The following is a 19,993-nucleotide window of genomic DNA, read 5'->3' as shown; positions in this document are numbered from 1 at the left end:
GACCCCCGGGTGAGGGCGGCAGGGTGCAGGTGGAGGTCCCCTCCCTCTCCACGGGGTGCTTTGGGACGGCTCGCGGCAGCAAGCAGCACAGACGGGGTAAACTGCAACATCACAGACCCCTTCGTGTCTAACTGGCAACAAACGGTTTGCCTGCCCCGATTCCTGGCACTGGGCGCTGCACAAAGCAAGCCTGCTGTGGATCTGACATGACTGTGGGGAGGGGTCGGGAGGAAGTACCTGAAAAGGCGGGTGTCTGGGACCACCCGGCTACTGGCAATCCGCTCGCTCTCCCGCTGGTTGAAAGCATACAGCTTATAGGGATCATCACCGACGCGCCACCTCTTGGCATTCAGGTACCGCCGCTCATCAAACTGGTCCCACAGGTCATCCCAGTCAGCATCCGAAATCTGTGAGACACGAACAGGAAGTCTGTGAGGATGGCTCCCGGTCCTCTCAGCCCCCTCTGTCTGTCAGTGCCCAGCCGCTGAGACCGGGCTTGTGCTGGCGAGGTTTAGCTCAAAGATAGGGGCAGAGGTAGGACGTTAATAACACCATGAGCAACAATAATAACAACAGAATGACGATGACAATGACAGCTACCATTTAATGAGTGCTGTGCTCACATACCAGGCACGGTGCTAGGACCTATACTCACATTATCTCGTGTAGTTCTCAGAGCAGTTTTAGGAGATGGATGTTGCTCGTATTCCCACTGCACGGACAAGGAAGCAGGCTCTATAGCCCAGGCAGCTTGCTCAAGATCTCACAGTTAGGATGCGGCAGGGCTGGGGCTTGGATTCTAGAATACTAACCCCAGAGGCCACTTCTCCAGGGTAATTTGAGACACTTGGTGAAAAGTGCTGGCACAGTGGCTGGCGCATAGTAGGTGGTACAGAGTGACTGTCATTCCTTCCTCTGCCAAAGGAAGGTGGCGATGAGAAGTAAGCAGTCCATCTATCATGGTGTGCTACCCACCAGATGGATGCCTGTGTGCTCCTTTCTTCCTCCAACCCAGGAATCTGTGCTTATTTTTAAGAAGCACCCATGGGGGAGCAAGTAACAACCCTCACCACAAGGGAAGACAGTACTTTAGAATGGATAAGGCGGTTTCTGCATTCACGATATCGTTTCACCCTCCCCAAGACCCTCTGCAGAGTAGGGAAGACAAGCCTTCAGAAAGGTTACTGGCTTGTCTGAGGTCGCCCAGGTGGATGGTGGCAGAGCCCAAAGCAGAGCTCTGTCTCCTGGACCCCCCCAGTGCAGAGGAGGTGAGGGGATTCACACAGGGAGGCGACGGCTCCTGCCCAGAGCCCAGGCTGCCGCCTCCGCTCTGCCCACCCCGGCTCTGCAGCCAACAGAGACTCCACACAGCCAGCAGGAGGTATGGGCTTCAGGGCCTCGGCAAACTGGATGCTTCCCTTGATAGCCACTGCCCAGTGGATGCTAGTGCTGCCCCCACTAGGGGAGAGCCCCTCTGTATCAACAAAGCTCAGACCTTTCAGGTTCATCAAAGCCAAAAGAATCCTGTGCCAGGAAGAACCTACTGACCAGGCTCCGACCTGGACCATGAGGGCTGGAGCCCTGGGGCTGGCATCGAGGACGAGATGTTCATTCACGTGTTACCGACCCTCCTCGCTGTGCAAGTATCTCAAGCTGCCCGGGTACCACCCATCCCATCACTGGCCAGGATGCTCTTCTGCACTCAGGGCATCCAAACAGGAAGGCCCAGGGCAGGTGCTGCCGACAGCAGTGCAAGCGCTCGGCCCACATTTGGCAGGTAAGGGGGGCCGCTCGCCCACATACACGTTCATCTCAGGCACCACTGCATCTTATCTGATAATTGATCTTTCCCTTTTGCTCTCTCTCTCTCTGTTATATCCTTTTGAAACAGCATTCTCCTGCTAATAGCACAAAATGAAGCACTGGAAACCAGTGATTTTTATCCAATAATTGATTTTATTAATGTCCTGTGATACCGCTGCTATGTGGGGGTATTTGTGTGTGTGTGGGGTATGAAACCCCCAGCCTGGGCTGTGTCATGTCACAGCCTGACAGATGTCACCTGTGCTTGGAACATGACCTCAGGGCCACCCTGACATCCCATTCTTGCGGGAAGGGCCATGGGGCCCTGAACCATCTCCAGCTGGCTCACGCCCCACTGAATTCACTGCAAATCTCAAAATACGTTGTGAGTCCTTAGAGTGCTGTGTGCTGGGGAGGAGAGATGCGGAGACGGAAGGCCCCTGCCCTCCAGCGGGCGCAACATTGTAGAGACACCTGCGTGAAGACACCTATAACAGAGGAGCGAGGGAAATGGGAACGGCTTCCCAGAAGAAGCATCAAATGAGTTAGGACTTGAAGGATGAGCAGGGATTTTGCTTTGCTTAAGGGGATATGGGGAAGGGAAGTGCGTGCGCAGTGAAAATCCAGATAAAAGGCAGAATGGCTCGGGGGAGGCGCATCTTGTTCAGGGAATGGCTAGGTCAGAATGGGGAGGCCAGAGTGCGCACTGCAAAGAGAGCATGAGTGAAAGAAAATTCCAGAATGCGGCTGGTCCCGTATGAAGCAGGTCAGGGGAAAGTATCTCTGGCTGCGTGTGCAGGATGGAGTGGAGGGAAGAGAGCTCCACGAGGAGACCAGTTGGGAGGTAACCTTAGCACTTTAACCTGGTGGGAAGGGAAGCCTGATGGGGCCCCGGTGTACCATCCATCAGCTGGAGAAGCAGGTGGTGGCGCAGGCACCGTGGGGAGGCACAGGGGCTGGAGTGAGGGCACTCGACCAACCTCTAAGTCTCATCCCAATCCCTACTTTCTATTAATACCAGACCAGGCTGAGGGCCAAGGGGGTGCAAGGCTGGGTGGTTTGCTCAGCCTGGTAATCGCCACCCTAAGGGCAGCTGAGCATCCTTGGCATCCTTGGAGATGGTGCCGTGAGAACTCAGCTGGCTTCCAGAAGGCCTAGAGCCGGAGCAGCAGCCAGGCTGGCAAGAGAAACTGCCTGAACAGTCAGTCGAGGGCATCCTTGGAGGGGACCACGCCCTCAGATGGTCACAGGTGCGGAGCTGGTTCCCACTTTGCCGCACTGCATCCGCTGGGGGGATCTCCCTGTACTGGGAGCTTGGTGTTTCTATAATGATATCTGGATGTATTAAATGATGCTGAGACTGTGTTTAAAACAACACTACCATTTGAATAGCAATCTCTATTTTATGAAGCAGCTTGCAGGTAGGTATTGTCACAGAATCCTCACACAACCCCCATTTGGACAGGGAGGGGTCGACTTAGAGAGGTAAGGTGGCTTGCCCATGCACGACGGCTAGTAAGTGAAGGGACCCCCGACTGAATCTCCCCAGGGCCTCCCAGCGCCACGGTCTGTTCTGTTTATCATGGACAGAACAAGGGGCGTCCTCTCTGCTGAGGATGAATGGGCAGAGAAAGACCCCCCCCTGGAGGAGTGGAGTGGGGGACATGCCCGCAGGAAGGACCAGCCACTCTTGCCCTGCTTGCCCCCAGAATAGAGTTGACCGCGGTCCTCCCGGAATTTCTAAAGGGGCAGCGACTTTGCCAAATACTTCCAGTCCTGATTTGGAGCTGGTTTCCAAGCTCTTCAATTCGTTAAGTCCCCACATCTGGCCTCTAAGGGCCCAGGGCACGTACGTTGTACCCATGCATCGGATTCCTCGCTTCCTGGCTCATGTGAACATCGAGAGAGTTTCTGAACAGGCAGTTTCACCTTCACAAGCCTTCCTAGCACAGGACGTGCAATGCTTTTCCAAAACAAGAACACACACCAAGGAAGCCCCCACAAGGGCCCACCCCAGAACTGCGCCCACTGCCACCTGGCCCCCCAAGCTGCCACCACTTGACTATCTGACTGGAATTTATTCAATCTAGAGTGTGTGTGTTTCAAAAGAGGAGTATGATGCCACAAACAAAAACGAAGACCATCTTTTAAGTAGAAACTATCGATTAAGTCAGCCAACCCCCTGGCCAAGACCAGTGCTTAAATAATTTGGCACCAAAAATGAAAGCTCAAAAGCACATCTGTTAAGTTGCTTCATTTCTTTCGTCTCACCACACTTCCATGAGAAATCATGAATCCCCTTTCCTCCATCCTTCCCTGGCCTGTTTTCTCTCACTCTGGTTTCAAGCTGATTATTTGGCTCAGGAATCATGGGTGTAGCCTTCCCTTCTGTTAGGTTTTGAAGATGCCTCTATTTTCCACTAATGTTTTTGTCTCCCTCCCTTCTTTCCCCAGCTTGGCATTACTAGTTTTCTCTTATTGATCTAATTCTCTTCTTTTTCACTTTCAAATGAGAGAATCTCTAGCCCTTGCTAAGGCTTCCATCTTACTCTGAACTGCCCCTGATCCTTAAGAGAATGTCTCAGACTCACCCTATAATAAACGGCTAACACCTTGGGGGGCTCTTATCATGTGTCCTAAATATTTACATTTAATCCTCACTCTAATAGATGTCAATATTACCATTCCCATCTTATAACTGGGGAAACCGAGGCACAGAGAGATTGAGTAACTTGCCCAATGTCACACAGGTAGTGTTAGAGCCAGGACTTGAGCCCAGGCGGCCTAGCTCCAGCTCCCATGCGCTCACCCATTAGGTGACTCAACCTTAGTACACCCTCACTGCCATTTTCTTGGGCTACCTTCGAAGACTATCTATGTGCTTCCCACCATTTTTCGAGGTCCAGTTCTTCCCTTGCTTAGAGATCTTCCTCCATGCAAGGATGTCTGTGCCCCCTCTCACCATCCTCCCACCTGCTCTTCAGTCCCCCGTCTGGGCAGTCATTCTCCTCTCAGCAGTGGGCTTCATCCTGCCAGCCTAGGGCAAGAAAAGGGGGAACTCTGCAGGCAGATTCCTGCAGGAAGATGGGAATGTGATAGACTAACACACAGAAGGTCATAACTGAAAAAAATGATACAACTGATAATTTAAAGACGATATAATTCATCTATCCACCCCATGTTTGAAACTCCAATGTAACATTCCACTGGTGGACATCCCACCACTCAGGGACAGAGCAGTCCCAAGAAGCCCACTCCAAGCTTCAAAGGACTGTAACTTCTAGAAGTTTTCTTCTAATTTTGAACCAGAATTTGTCTCCGGGTAATATCTCCCTTTGGGGCCTGGTTTTATCCCCAGGGATATTTAATGCAAATCTGACCTTTCTTTTTCATACCCTTCAGATATTTAATGGCAACTATGTGTTCCCCAGGTCTTCCAACCCCCAAGCTTCCAAGTCTTATATAAGACTTGCAACTCAGAACAAATGACACAGAGAAGTGCAAAAGATCTACCAAAGGATCAAGAGAACGAGAGTAAGTGAAGTCGGGTGGGGTTCATCAAGGAATTCAAACACCCTGGAAACCCTTCCGTATGTGCAGAACGAGAAGGGAGACGTTGCTCATAATACAGTCTAACTTTTACATGCAGGCTTCCTAGACGGAAGTTGCTCTGCTGCGCCTTTGATAAGGCCCACCACCTACTGAGCACACAAAACTACCCATCCCAGCTCCCCTGTCAGAACCTCAGAGGGAAGTAGTGAGGGAGAGGTAACCCAAATGATGTCTAACCCTTACAATCCGAATATACAACAGAAAATTGTATCCCCAATCTCCAAGTGAGGAAACTGAGGCACGGGCAGGATTAATTATTTGCCCAAGTTCACACAACTGAGAAGTGTGCCTCAAGGCCTGTAGACCCAGTTTCTACGCTAGCTGTGCAGCCTGGCGTTCACATCTCCACGCATCCAGGTTGCTTCCAGGACCACAGCCTGTGGCTTCCCAGCACCACCCCGAGTGCCCCTGCCTCCTACCCGCTGGAGCCGTCTGCTTCTAGCACCATGGCAGACCAGATACTCGCCAGGACCTTCATGCTGAACTACAGCTAGATCCTGCATAAATAACAACAAATGTGGTGGGGTTTTTTTGAAGATATATTTTGTTTTGTTTTGTTTTATTTTATTATTTCTATTTTTGGGCCACGCCCCGCGGCATGCGGGATCTTAATTCCCGGACCAGGGATCAAACCTGTGCCCCCTGCATTGGAAGCGCAGAGTCTTAACCGCTGGACCACCAGGGAGGTGCCACAAATGTGGTTTTTAATGCATTACTGGGCTTTCTAGAACGAAAATCTTCACCACAAGAGGAGAGGTGAGGCCAGGGAAAATACAGGGTGCTAAAGCCAGAGCTGGGATAGTTGAATGGTAAGTAAAGACAATATGTAAGGCTGCCCCGAGGGTAAAGGTCACTGAGAAAGTAAAGGCAGGCTCCTAAAAGGTGGAGTAACTGAACCTGAGTCTTCCATAATTAAGGTCAAGAAGTGGGACTAAATGGTCCCAGGTCAGCTGTAACCTGGCTCCCAGCAGAGACAAATATAAATACTATCTGGAGGAAAGCATCTCCAACGTAGGCTCCCAGGATTCCCACGTAGCTCACCAAAAGATGGAATCACAATAAAAAATGATCAGACACAGAGGGAACAAGTCCACTATAAGGGAGAGTGAGTGGAAACTATAAACAACATATTCTGTTCCTCCAAGAAATCCAGACACAGAAATGACAGATATAAAATAAAGCATATGTAGGTTGAAATGTGGAATAAAAAATTAGGAAAGAACAAAAGTTATTTGTAAAAGAACCAAACAGAATTTTTAGAAACAAAAAAGTATAATAATGATTGAAAGACAAACAGAAATGTTTACAGTCTTCAAAGCATTTTCACTGGACTATCCATTTGTATTAACCCCATGCAGGTGGCAGACCAGTTAGGTTGTTCCCATTTTGCAGACTGGAAAACTGAGGCTCGAGAAAGCAAAAGAGCTTGCTGGAGACGACTGAGACTCTAACCCAGGACTTTTGACCTCAAAACCGGTGTTCTTTCCCCATCACCAGATGTTTCACTCATCCACGGGGCCACTTTGTTCACCCTGCTAGGCAGTCACAAAAATGCAGGAGGATCTGCCCACCTCTGTACTGTTCTAATGTGCATCCATCTGGGAAGTGACCTTGTTTTTCCAAGGGCCAGTCAAGAGAGGACAGCAGAATCCCTCATCACACCAGTACAGCTATGTAAGTCCTACCTGGTAGGAATGGTCTGGGAGAGGACTGACTGCTGGTAACAGACTCCCCACAGTCTGCAGGACCAACTCAAACAAAGAAGGAGGGGCAAGCCAGCCCTTCACTCACCCACCTGGGCTCATGACAAAGGAAAGAGCTGCAAAATCCTTCTCCCTCATCCAGGGACAGCACATCAATTATGGATTATTAGATAAGATCTCCATTTTAATATTTCTACCATGTATTATCACCTCTTCCTCTCACTGGAATTCTGTCTGGGGAGTTATTTAACTGATGTGCAGAAATCTAAATTTAATTTATTATGATCTAACTCACTTTAGAAGCCAAATTACCCTGCACTGGAGAAGGATCAAGTCAATATCCCACTTGGCTTTCTATTTATCTTCTGCACGGTTTTCCCTTCTTCTCTTTAGGATTCATTTTATCTCGGGTGCTGATAATAAATTTAAATTTTCCTCAGAATTAGGCAATTGCTCCTTCAATGCTGTAGTTTAATGGTTAGTATTAATTATATGAAAGTCACTCTTAAAGAATTTGATAGATGGAATGGGCATATAATAGAGGAGGAAAGGGCTATTTCTCAGGCCAAATGAGGTAGCAGATAATTCAACAGGGATAAGTTTACTTTTCTATTCCACCTCCTTCTGTCTTTCTTCCCCACTTTCCTTCTCACTCCCGCTCCCTCAAGAGCCAGGTGCCTAGATATTGGGTCTGCTGTGGCTTCTCTGAGCCACTGGGGGGTCTTGACAGTCTGGATACCACAATGACTCTATTGCTGGCTTTAGTCTCATTTGGTCTCGGACAAGAGACACCACTACCTAGCTCTCTCCTCCCCATCATTGCCAAATACACACCCTGACCACATATTTTCCAATTGCACATCACATGCAAATACGGCTTTGGGGGATGCTTCGAGCTTTCTGGAAGAAGAAAAGTTCTGATAATTATTATAATTGCCTGAAACCTCCAACTGTGAAATATAATGTGATTAACAGAATGGACAGAAGCCCAGCTTTTGTTTCTGGAATAGGGGAAAAAAAGAGTCTCATGCAATTTGGGCCTTATATGGAGATTAATTTGCTTGCTAATTAGCATGAGAGGGAGGCACCAGGGAAGTATAAACCAGCGTGACTGGGCAAGAAGGTATGGTCCCCCTGCACGTGCCAGGGTGAGTGAGCTCTAACGCTACATGTCTGCTCCCTTCCTACCCAACGCCCTATACATTCCACCACCAAAGACCAAACCCAGAGCTGCTTTATGGAGATGGGCATCTCATATCACTTGTTTGCTTGAAGAGCACCTCCCAATCGCTGGTGGGCATGAGGAAGAGAGAGCTGGCCCCACCCACAGCATTGATTTCTGCATCTTCTTTGTGTTCAAAGATGGAGCAGTAAACAGACCATGGGAACATGAGAAGCCTCTGTCCCTTTCAGCTCTGGAACCCAGAGAGCAAGAGATCAAGTGGGGAGGGAGCCAAGTAACCAAACGGGGCCCAGGAGGAAGAGGATTTGGTGGACCGCATGGTGGCACAAGGAGGGTGGTTGTGCCTGTACCCAGGAGGCTGGCGCTGGAGGACAGCAGGCATGAAGAGACCGAACCTGTGCTCGGGAGGGACCAAGGAGAGGGCCTGGACCTAGGGAGAGGGGACCGGCAGTGAGCTCAGAAAGGGAGGCCTCCAGCTAAACAGAACCGGACACTGAAACTCATTGTTTCTGGTGTGGACAGCTGAGTCGTCTTGGGCACAGGGTCACCTCCAAAGACTGAGGTCTGCCAGGGTGACACTGCAGCCATCTCTCAGGGCAGGGTTGCGAGGGAAGAGGAGGGCATTCCTCCTGGGATGGCCCAACAGTGTGGCCAGAGTGGCTTCCAGCAGGAACAGAGATGGAGCCTTGTGGTAAGACGCTCACTCACTAGAAGCAGGAAAATAACAAAACACTAAAAACGAGATTTGAATTTCCCAGTGACAGAAGAGGTCTCCCTCTTCACCTGTACAGGGCCAGGAAATATCTTAAGACATCATCAGTAATCTCGTTAGCCTCAAGGAATAGCTATGGAGGCAAGCAACTTTCAAGGGGCCCGACTGAACCAAGGTGTGCAGCAGGGGTCACAAATGAACATGCCTTCAGGGTCACCGAGAACAGAAATGTGAGCGAAGACCTTACAGGTGCCAAACAATACCTGCCTAGTGACACTGCCTTAAACCTCCCCTTTGGGTGAAACAAAATACACCCATGGGGTGAGTCTGCGGGCTACCAAATTGTGACCCAGAGACAGTAATGGGATAAAAGGAAGAGGGTAAAGATAAAGGAGGGAAGAATGAAATGAAGGGGAAAGTGCTCATGCTATACGCGTCAAGCTTTTGTGACTTCTCTTCTCTTTCAAGGGGCCCCTTGTACATTTCAACCCAGTTTCACCCGGACAGACATGCAGCAGCAAGAGCGCAGACGTGTGGGAAGGTGGAGATGGGCAGAGAAGGGGAGGCACGGCATCAGAGAAGATCCTGTAATTCCTGTCGACGGTCCCGTAGATGCTAAAGGAACACAGGAGTCAGGAAAGCCGGTCCCGAGCCTGGCTCTGCTCAGCAACGCCCTTTCAACCTCCTGTGGTCGGTTTCTTCCTCCACCCCAAGGGCAATATGAATCTTTACCCCACACAATTTTACAGTCCTGGATTAAGTCTCAGAAATGAGATAAGACACGAAAATTGTTCTGTAAAACATAATGCGAATGTAACACATTATTATTGTCCACATTGCTGTGGTTACTATTATTCCTTTTGGGGATTGAATGCTAATGGGGAGAAAATTTACAATTTTACGACTTACAGTCAGCTAATTTACGTTTAGCTTCTTCCTTCCCTGTGGCAGAGATGTGGCCTGTGACTGCATCCTCAGGTGACTGGATGCACCTCCTAACTGTCCGGCTGTGATGAAAGACACAGGTCATCATCAATGCTGTTGTGGCCTGGGGTTCAGGAGGGCTCATCCACCCAAAAGCCCCATCTCAGATACGGGTTTGAGCACAGTGCCATGCAAACGACACAACCAGAAAACTACTTTTTAAAAAAGTAATACATAAGGTCATTGCCAGCTTGGAAGGCTGGAAACTGAGTTTTGTGTGGCCTCTGTGCTAACTCCCTTCTTTATGTGTGTGAAGGTGGGGTCTGCGGCAGGCACAGAGGCTGTGCTGGGTGATTCTGGGGGGACACCTGGGGATCTCAGGGGTGGGGTCAGAAACCTGAACCTGCTTGAGACCCCAAGGCTCCCATCAGGCCAAGGAGCCTGCTCCCTGCTCGACTGCTGGCCCCTTTCCTCCTCTGACGCATTAGCCCCGGAGGGTCTTCTCCAGGCGTCCTGGGACTTGGCTTCCAAGGGCCGGAATGGCCAGTCCTACAGCTATCCTCACAAGGAAAATGTTCGACAAGGTTTGCAGCTTCCCCAAATCTCCCTCTAGGTTCTTCTTGGGCAAAGGTGACCTTGGAGAAATCAAGGTGGAGATGGCTGTGAGAAGCCAGGGAAGAGGACCAACTTGAAAAGGTGATCAATTCGCACACTGGACATAGTCACTCAGAACAGCAATCACAACTAATTGTTTTGTAGCATTTACTGCGTGCCAGGCTCTGTCCTGAAGATGTCACTCATTGAATACTCAGAACAAACCTGAAGCAGGTGCTATTATGAACCCTATTTTACTGAAGGTGAAACTGAGGTTTGAGGAGCTAAAGAGACTCAGCCAAGGTCACACACCTAGTAAGTGCAGATGCTGGGATTAAACCCAGGCAGGTGGGCGCCGTCATATCCTTTACCGGGACCTACAATGGCAGAGGGTCATTCGTGGAAAGAGGCTTCCAAACCCAGCTCCTGCCTAGAGAAGGATGGAGGAAGGAGGGGGGAGGAGGTGCCCGCCAGAAGCCCCGTCATACACTTTCCGCCGAGGCTATCCTGCAAACACCTCCCCTAATCCATAGGTCAAAAGGTGCTAAACTGGATTTTCTGTCTAGAAGGAGTTTCAGAGTCATGTCCCCTAAGCCCTATCATTCATTCCCCAAATGTGACATTAGCAAGAAGCCTCGAGCTCTTGGCGGAGGAGAATTTGTTCCTCTCTTCTCCGTCTCCGAGGTGCCGGCTAGATCTCCCCAGATACTGTGTGCAGGCAGGGCCCAGAGCTTAGCGCATTTTCTATCCGCTCTGTAAATAAGGTGACATCCAGATACCCTCCAGCTCCCTCAAAACTAGGTCAGCTGCTGAATATGCAGGTGTGGGGTTGGAGTGAATAACTCTGAAAGGGCTTTATCTCCCAGGACTCCATGGGGGCTGCTGGCTGGCTTTCAGTGAAAGGGGCTCTATTATGTCAAAAGCAGACCCAGCAGACATCACGGCTGCTGAATCTGGGTGGGGAAAGGATGCCCACCTCTGCGAAGGGCAAATTTAGTGCTGCAGGCAACATAGCAAGTGATAACAGCAGTGGGTTGAAAAACTGGGAGAAATCCTTACGAGCCTGTCCTAAATACTGACCATCTTTACAGCCTGGCAGGAATTTCGTCTATGGCATCTTGCATGAACTATAAAGAAGGGATTTATAAAGCACTTGCTTTTGCAAACAAGACCCACAGGGGCATCTCTCTCACCTTACGAAGCACCAATAATTGCTCCCCAAATGACGTGCTCGTCACCAACCATTCTTGTCCATTCGTTAAAGCACCTGTGGCATGATCCCTTGTGCAGGTTAATCCTGAACTGTGTGAGGGATGTCAAGTGCTGGAGTGACATTTAAAACATCTTCTACCCTCATCTGTGTCATATTTTAGACTCCACATATAAGTGCTGTCATATGGTATTTGCCTTTCTCTTTCTGACTTACTTCACTTAGCATGATAATCTCCAGTTGCATCCATGTGGCTGCAGACGGCATTATTTTGTTCTTTTTTATGGCTGAGTGGTATTCCATTGTATATATGTACCACATCTTCTTTAACCATTCCTCTGTCAATGGACATTTAGGTTGTTTCCATGTCTCGGCAACTGTGAATAGTGCTGCTATGAGCATAGGGGGTGCATGTATCTTTTTGAATTAGAGTTTTGACACAAATGAACCTAGCTATGAAACAGAAACAGACTCATGGACACAGAGAACAGACTGGTGGTTGTCAAGGGGGAGGGGGCTGGGGAGGGATGGAGTGGGAGGCTGGGGTGAGCAGATGTAAGCTATTATATATGGAATGGATAAACAACAAGGTCCTACTGTGTAGCACAGAGATTCAATATCCTATGATAAACCACAATGGAAAAGAATATATATATATAAAAGAATGTATATATATGTATATGTATAACTGAATCACTTTCCTGTACAGTAGTAACTAACACAACATTGTAAATCAACTACACTTCAATAAAAACAAAAATAAAACATCGCCAATCCTCTAATTCAACATCTTTTAACCCACAGTGGTCTTCTCTTTCGCTTCTTCAGAATAAAGCTTACTCTGACTTCAACCACAAACGAGACTCTCTGGGGATCCAGATTTGCAATTGAGATACATCGAGAAGAGATTAATCACTTGGCCAGAGCTGCTTTGGTTTATGTCCTACTGCCTAAGAGCACTCACTACAAGATTCCTTTAAGTAATCCATTTCCTTAGTGCACTAAAATTAGACTCTGGTGACAAAGAAAATTCAGTATCTCCACTTTTCCAGAGCACTGTCCTGGGAATGAGGTAAAAACTATCAAAGCCCTCTCACCCCGTGGCTCTCCACCCACCTACGTTCTTAGCTTGGACTCACTCTGGTCCACAGCCGCTGGGCAGGACCCTTTCCTCCTGCAAGGCCTGACACTAAGTCTCAGGTTCAATCTCTTCCCGAAAGGAGGGAGTCAAAGCCAATGGCATGAATCCGACCCTCACGTTTTTCAACAACCTCCTCTTTCTTCAGTTTCCCAAGGACCAGATTCTCTCCACGGGTTCTTCCACCATCAGGATCTTAGATCTGCCGTGGGCAGTGCGGAGGGCAGGGGGGTGGTAGGGCGGTGTGGCATCCTCTTGTCTCATTTGCTAAGTGGCTCAGTGCCGGTCTCCCCCTGGCCTGGCCAACTTCGGACACACGCATCAAAGAGCCTCTCCCAGCACATTAAACATTAAGGCTTTCCAGGCAGCAGACACAACTGTACCTTCTGGTCTGCCTCTGAAAGCGAGGCTGGGGAAAGCGGCAGCCCTGGGGGTGGCAGGAGGGTACGGTGGGTGCATAGACAAAGTAGGTCATTAGTGGTAAAGACTACAATTTTCAAGCGGTTGTTAATGCTTTGTTTATATGGATGTCTCCAAATGTGACATTTTAATGGCATCATAATTGTGTGATTACAGTGCAGTTGACACCGCTGGGCGGGTGGGGGGAAGGCGACAGGGACTCCGGCGACCTGCTGAGGGAGGCGGCTCCCTGCACCAGCAGCCAAGGGGGCTGTCTCGGTCCTGCTCAGGCCGGGATGCCTGAGGAACACGCGAAGTCGCTCCCCAGAGGGCCCTCTGCTAGACAGGAGCCATCAGTGTCCAGCAATCTTGCACCCAGCCTAGCCTTGGGACAAAATCAATGCCCAGGGCTGCAGGAGAGGAGATGAGGGGCGTTGCACCTCACCCCGGAGACCACCCATCACAGCTGCCCTTGTCATTCACATCTTCATTCATTTATTCATTATTTCTTGGGTTCTTACTGTCATCTGAGGGAAAAGGCAATAGATATTCAGAAATACAGGAACAAATTAAGACGGAGAGAGTGGCAAGGAAAAGGATCCCACGTCGATCGGGTGCCCGCTGGCTGCCCAGCATTGAGCCAGGATTTGGCACATGCCTCTTCCTTGGTCCCTCAGCAGCATCTATCCCAGCGGGAACACCCCCCCTTCAGGTGCTCTTGTCTCTTGGCTCCCAGGAGCCCTCTTTCTTGGGCTTTTCCTCATCCTCTGCCCTCTTCCCCACCTCCTTTGCTGGCCTCTCCTCCTCCCTGGCTTCTAAATCTTGGAATTGCCTGTGGATTTAATCCCCCCTCCCCCACCCATTATATGCTCATCACAGGTGACTGCTTCCATTCCTGTGTCTTCAAAGGCTTCTACAGGTGGATAATTCCCACTATATCTTTCCAGCCCAGATCTCTTCTGAGCTCACGTCTAGATTAAACAGATGCCTACTTGCCATGCCCACCCGGGTGTCTCACAAGCATCTCACGCTGAGTAGGTCCCATATGGAACTCCTGATCTTCCCATCACAACCTCCTCCAGTCTGCCCCCTGTGAGGAAACAGCACCAGCATCCGTGCAGCTGCTCAACCGGGAATCTGAGTCATCCTTCACACTCTTTCTCTCTCACCCGCATCTTCACTCTGATCGCCTGTACCCCACCCACCACCATGTCCTACGGATTCAACCTCCACCACGTGTCTCCATCCTTCCCCCCCACCATCCCCATCTCTACAACCACGCCCACCACCACTGACTGCTTTCTGAAATACTGACTGCAATAGGCCCCAACTCCGTATTTCTACTTTCGGCCCCAACAATCCATTTTCAGGAGTTACCTTCTTAAAATGACACCTGATCCTCTCTCTCCCATTCGGACTCAAAACCCCTCCAGTGGCTCCCGGGTGCACTCAGAATACCATCCGCACTCTGTACCACGGCCCTCCAAGCCCTGCCTGATGTGGCTTCACAAATTCTGCAGCCTCACTCCCGTCTCCCTTCCCCTCTTTGTTTACTACGCTCCAGTCACACTGGCCTGTCTTCAGCTTGTAGAACAAGTCAAGCTCTTTCCCATCTGAATTCTGGTCTCCCCAAATTCATCTGTTGAAGTCTCCAATACCTCAAGAGTGTAACTGTGTTTGCAGATAGGGCCTTTAGAGAGGTAATTATGGTTAAATGAGGTTATTGGGGTGTGCCCTGCTCCATGTGACCACATTTGGAGACAGGGCTTTCAAAGAGGTGATTCGGTTAAAAAGAGGCCATCAGAGTGGAGCCCTAATCCCATATGACTGGTGTCCTTATAAAAAGAGGTAGAGACACCAGGGGTGCCCTCCTACCAAGAAAAGACCATGATGAGAAGGCGGCCATCTGCAAGCCAAGGAGCGAGGCCTCAGGAAAAACCAGCACTGTCAACACCTTGACCTTAGACTTTAGGCCTCCAGAACTTTGAGAAAATAAACTTCTGTAGTTTAAGCCACCCAGTCTGTGGTATTTTGTTATGGCAGTTCTTGCAAATGAATACACCATCTCAGGCCTCCATGCCTGCCGTGTTTTCTACCTGGAATATTCTTCACCTGATCAACTCTTCATCCATCGGCTCTCAAACTAAGTGTTATATCTTTAAAGAGGGCTTCCATGAATCTTGAGGCTGCATGAAGTCCCTCCTATACTCTCTTAGGAACTTACACATCTCTTTTACAGAACTGGGAAATCACAGCCTGTATCAGGTACATTGGTCTAATTATATATTTCATGTGTGCCTCTGCAACTTGGCCACACCCTTCTTGAGAGCAGGAACTGTCTGTTTTGCTCACCACTGTTGGCATATTGCATGGCTCATGGTAGATTCTCCAATATTTGTTGAATAAATGACTCGATGGATGTTAATTATCTCATTTAATCCTCTTAAAATCCCCAAGATCTGGGTATTATTATTCCCATCTCATATACAAGCAGAGCTAGAGAGGAGAAGTAAATATGCTCAAGGGCAGCCATCAGGGAAGTAGCAGGACTGAGAGTTGAACCAAGACCATCTGCCTACGAAGAACTTACAGTGGTCCTGCCTATCCAGAGAAAGGAAGCAACAGCCAGGGCTGGGCCCGTCAGAGAACACTGCAGGGAGGGGGAAGTCCTGGCCTGGGCCAGACTGAGACAGGAGTGCAAAAAGATGGGAGGTGGGAGGTGGGGATGGGTAGAATGGATGCCCCGAAAGAGCTGAGTGTGCCATCTCTGTCCTCCAGTTACTGTCTATCTTGGGCAAGGGATTAACCTCTGTGAGTGAGCCTCAGCTGCCTAGTCTGTAAAATCACGATTCTGTTTTGTGAACAAATAGACTAAATGAAGCACTGAGTACTGTGCCGTGCACACACTAAGCACTCCGTCAATAGTAGCTACAACTTCACTTGTTAGTAAAGTGAAGACAACATCGTGTGTCCATGGGGCAGGAAGTGATCCCACCAGAGAGGCAGCGAGGATTCCCGGAAGGAGCCAGGAGATCAGGCTTTTAGACCTGCCTCTGCCACTACCTTGTATCCTTGGGTAAATCACTTCTACTCACTGGGTCTCTGGTTAGTTTCCCCACTTGCCAAATGTAGGAGTTAGAGCAGGCATTCTTAACTATTTTGAGGACAGATGGCCCCCTTTGCAACATGATGGAAGCCCCTCTCCCCAGAGAAATGTCTGTGTAGACACAGATACAAATTTCTGCTTACAGTATCAAGGACCCAGTGCCACCAAGGAACCCTAGGAGGCACCCGGCTTTCAAGTCCGGTGTGCAGGTATGGGTGCCTCCCTGAAAAGACGAGCTCACACAGGCAGACCTGCCTGGCAGGGAAGAAATCAATGATGTCTTCCTTCCCCCCGCCCCTAAGTTATACTTTAGGGGGCCAGAGCCGGTTCCCCAGCTCTGCCAGCCTCTGCCCATCCCATGCTGAGCACAGTAATGAGGGCTGCTATGCAGAGGGACCGCATAATTGGGCCCTGCTCCGTGCTGTGCCGGGAAAAAACAACAACCTTGAGATCTATTATCCCGATGTGCAGCCCCTGGCCCTGGCTGTCATCTGGACAGCTCTAGAAAACATCTCCAGAGGTCCACGAGGGAACAGCATTGGGAGGAGAAGCTGGGTTTCTTCAGCTGCTGCCCCAAAGCTGAGGGTGTCTGAAGTGGGGAAGGGATAAAGAAGGGTGGAGGGATGTCAGCCTGTCTCAGGAACCTCTCTACTCCATGGTGCCCCAGCTCCAAGTACTAAAGTTATTTTCTTGGCCTCTTTGCAGAGCTGACCCACAGATATGCTTTGGGGATGTTAAGTCTTCAGATCCGTATTTAATTTTCATGCTGCTGCTGGAGTGACTTTTCTGAAATATATAGTTGGATCCTATCGACAGAATAAAGGCCAAGTTCCTTACCATGGCCTGCAAGTCCTTAATTCCAGTCCCCACAAAACTGGTATCCTTACATTAAACTGCCACCACTAGTACTGAAAGTAAGTTGAGAAAATCTGGTCCCTGCCATCTGAAAGTGGCCCCTCCTCTTACATCATGGCACTTATTATAATTACGTATTTGTCAGGCCTTCTTCTCCCAAACTGCATAGACGTAGGAGCAAGGATTTTCTCGCTGACTCCTGGCATCTGGGAGAGAGGCTGGGTGTCCGAATGAAGACTACTCCCAGCCTCGGGCCAGCTCTCCACTTCCATTCTTGCCCCAGCCAAGGCTCTCAGGCTGCAGAAAAGTGGACAGAACACAGAACCCCCAGCCCTCAAACTACTCCTGGTGGAGAAAATGAACAAGCCAAGACACGCTGGGAAGGGGGTCAAGAACTGACTCACCCTAAGTCAGGGTCAGTAGGAAAGGCAAACTGAAAACATACTGCATGGCAATGAAGCAAATGTCATTGCGGAGTACGGGGGTGGGGGGCGGGGAGATGAACAAAAACGAACAAAGAAATGGAGCAGAGCATGAAAAAAATTAAAAATCCCACTGCACATACACATAAACCAAAAACCCCAGCCTAAAAGAAAATATAACCTAGGCACAGAAAGAAACTACCCAAACATGCTTCATACTATAGAACAACTTAAGAACATGAATTTAATAAAACAAAAGCTAGAAGATCAGATGATAAAACAAAGAAACAAAATGAAGGATTATAAAATCGAGAACCACTAAATGCTTTTGCAGAACCAGTAAATAAATGTAGAAATTCCAAGTAGCAGATGAAGCAGAAAATCTAATTTCTGACACCAACTAAAGGGTTCCATCCCCGTCTGCCACCCAGTAGCAGTGGGTCCTTGAGTGAGTCACTGTGACTGCAAAGGAGAAAAGCTCAATTTACTGAAGCAACTAGAGGACAGAAAAAACCATGCAGAAACAGTAAAGGTGACCCAACATCAGAAAACCAGCGAACCTGAAGGCGAGACACACGTGGAACGCACAAAAAGGTATTCATCCTTTAAAAATAAAAGCCCCTGAAATGAATAAAAAGTGAAATCTGTACAGCAAAAGAGGATGCCACGTTCCACAAAAAATTGATACAGAACAATTGACCCAGAGATGGTTCCTGATTTAGGTATTGAACTTGGACGATTGAGACAGAAATCATCAAGCATCCAGGCAGAACAAACAAGACATCTTCTCATCTACAAAAGGAAGAATGTTTGCTGACTTCAAACTTCCCCAGAGCAACATTCATCAACAGATGACAGTGAAGGAGTAGCCACAAAGGCTAACTCCAGGTATGACCCGAGAGCATCTTAACCTGTTCAAGCGTGGGAGGCGAGAGACTGACATTCTCACCGTCAAAGACCTTGGGGATCACAGCACCTCTGAGCCCATTTTGAAGAATCTACTAAATGATAACATCCAGCCAATGAAGAGATGGTTCAAAATGAAAAGCCCAGAAACGGAGTATAAGAACCAGGAGCACAATGAATCTATTTAATTATGAAATTAAAACGAAACAGCTGGGGTTTCCCTGGTGGCGCAGTGGTTGAGAGTCTGCCTGCCAATGCAGGGGACATGGGTTCGAGCCCTGGTCCGGGAAGATCCCACATGCCGTGGAGCAACATGAGCCCGTGAGCCACAATTACTGAGCCTGCGCGTCTGGAGCCTGTGCTCCGCAACGAGAGGCCGCGACAGTGAGAGGCCCGCGCACCGCGATGAAGAGTGGCCCCTGCTCGCCGCAACTGGAGAAAGTCCTTGCACAGAAACGAAGACCCAACACAGCCAAAAATAATAAATAAATAAAAAAAAAAAAAAAAAAAAAAGCTGACGCAGCCACAGGTAAAATAAAAATAAAAACATAAAAGTTAAAAAAAAAAAAAAGAAGCAGCTGTGGCAATGGTCATATAATACTGTGAAAATGTTACAGGCTCTGACAATCTGAAAATAATAATAATGCGGATAATGGCTTTAGGCTTTTATCTCTGTAAGCTATCATAAAAGCTGCTAATAAGGAACAAAGATTGACCTAAGTTTTCTCAAGACCTGGGCTCTGATGCCAGCTCTACCACTCACTATTTGTGTGATTTGGAGGAAGCTACTTAACCTGTTTGAGCCTCAGTTTCTTCACCTGTCAAATGGGGAGACTCATGCCTATCTCATAGGGTTTAAGGATTAAATGAAAAAATATATATAAAGCAGTGACTTGCACATAATAACTGTTCACTAAGAGGTGAAGGAGACCAAAGATGAGGGTGAAAATGGGAATGAAAGTGAGCACCTCCACCTCAACGCTCCCCGCAAAGAGGCAAGAGGATGAACCACTGCTCTGTGCCTGGATACTCATGGGAGATGCTGGGCTTTCACAAAGGTCCCTGTCCCAGTGCTTCAAAACAGGGAGCAGTGTCTCCACAGAGAGGCGTGGGGCCCCCAGTTTCCAGCCAGGCAGAAAACAGCCCCCTTTCTCAGGACTGAGGAAGAGGAGCCAGGACGGGAAGCCAGGCTTCCCCGCAGGTGAGGTGCAGGCTGAGGGGCGGGGTGGTTCCAGCTTGCCAGCCGGCTGGCACCTCCTCCTGACCACCCCGGGTGACCTCTGCAGGACCAGCCCTGAGGGATGCGGCAGCCCGGGGAACAGAGCACACGGAGGTCAGGAAGCCGAGCTCTAGACCCGGCACTGGCACCCACTTATTCCTCTCAACCTGTCTGTGTCTTTCCTCATCTGTGAAGGAAGTGGGTGGG

At 49.1% G+C, this 19,993-nt stretch overlaps 1 protein-coding gene across 2 annotated transcripts in view; it reads right to left on the bottom strand.

The window, feature by feature from the left end:
- The window catches only part of GALNT14 (polypeptide N-acetylgalactosaminyltransferase 14), a 216,550-nt gene that overhangs the window by 80,330 nt on the left and 116,227 nt on the right, over window positions 1–19,993 (bottom strand). For both annotated transcript variants that reach the window (XM_059942929.1, XM_059942930.1), the window contains exon 2: window positions 238–407. In XM_059942929.1, coding sequence (XP_059798912.1) covers window positions 238–407 — 170 coding nt within the window. The remainder of the gene's footprint in view (window positions 1–237; window positions 408–19,993) is intronic.

Source organism: Balaenoptera ricei, chromosome 13, assembly GCF_028023285.1.
Source record: "Balaenoptera ricei isolate mBalRic1 chromosome 13, mBalRic1.hap2, whole genome shotgun sequence".
NCBI lineage: Eukaryota > Metazoa > Chordata > Mammalia > Artiodactyla > Balaenopteridae > Balaenoptera > Balaenoptera ricei.
Note: the sequence above shows the minus strand (reverse complement) of the source record. Positions and strands in the feature narration are given on the sequence as shown.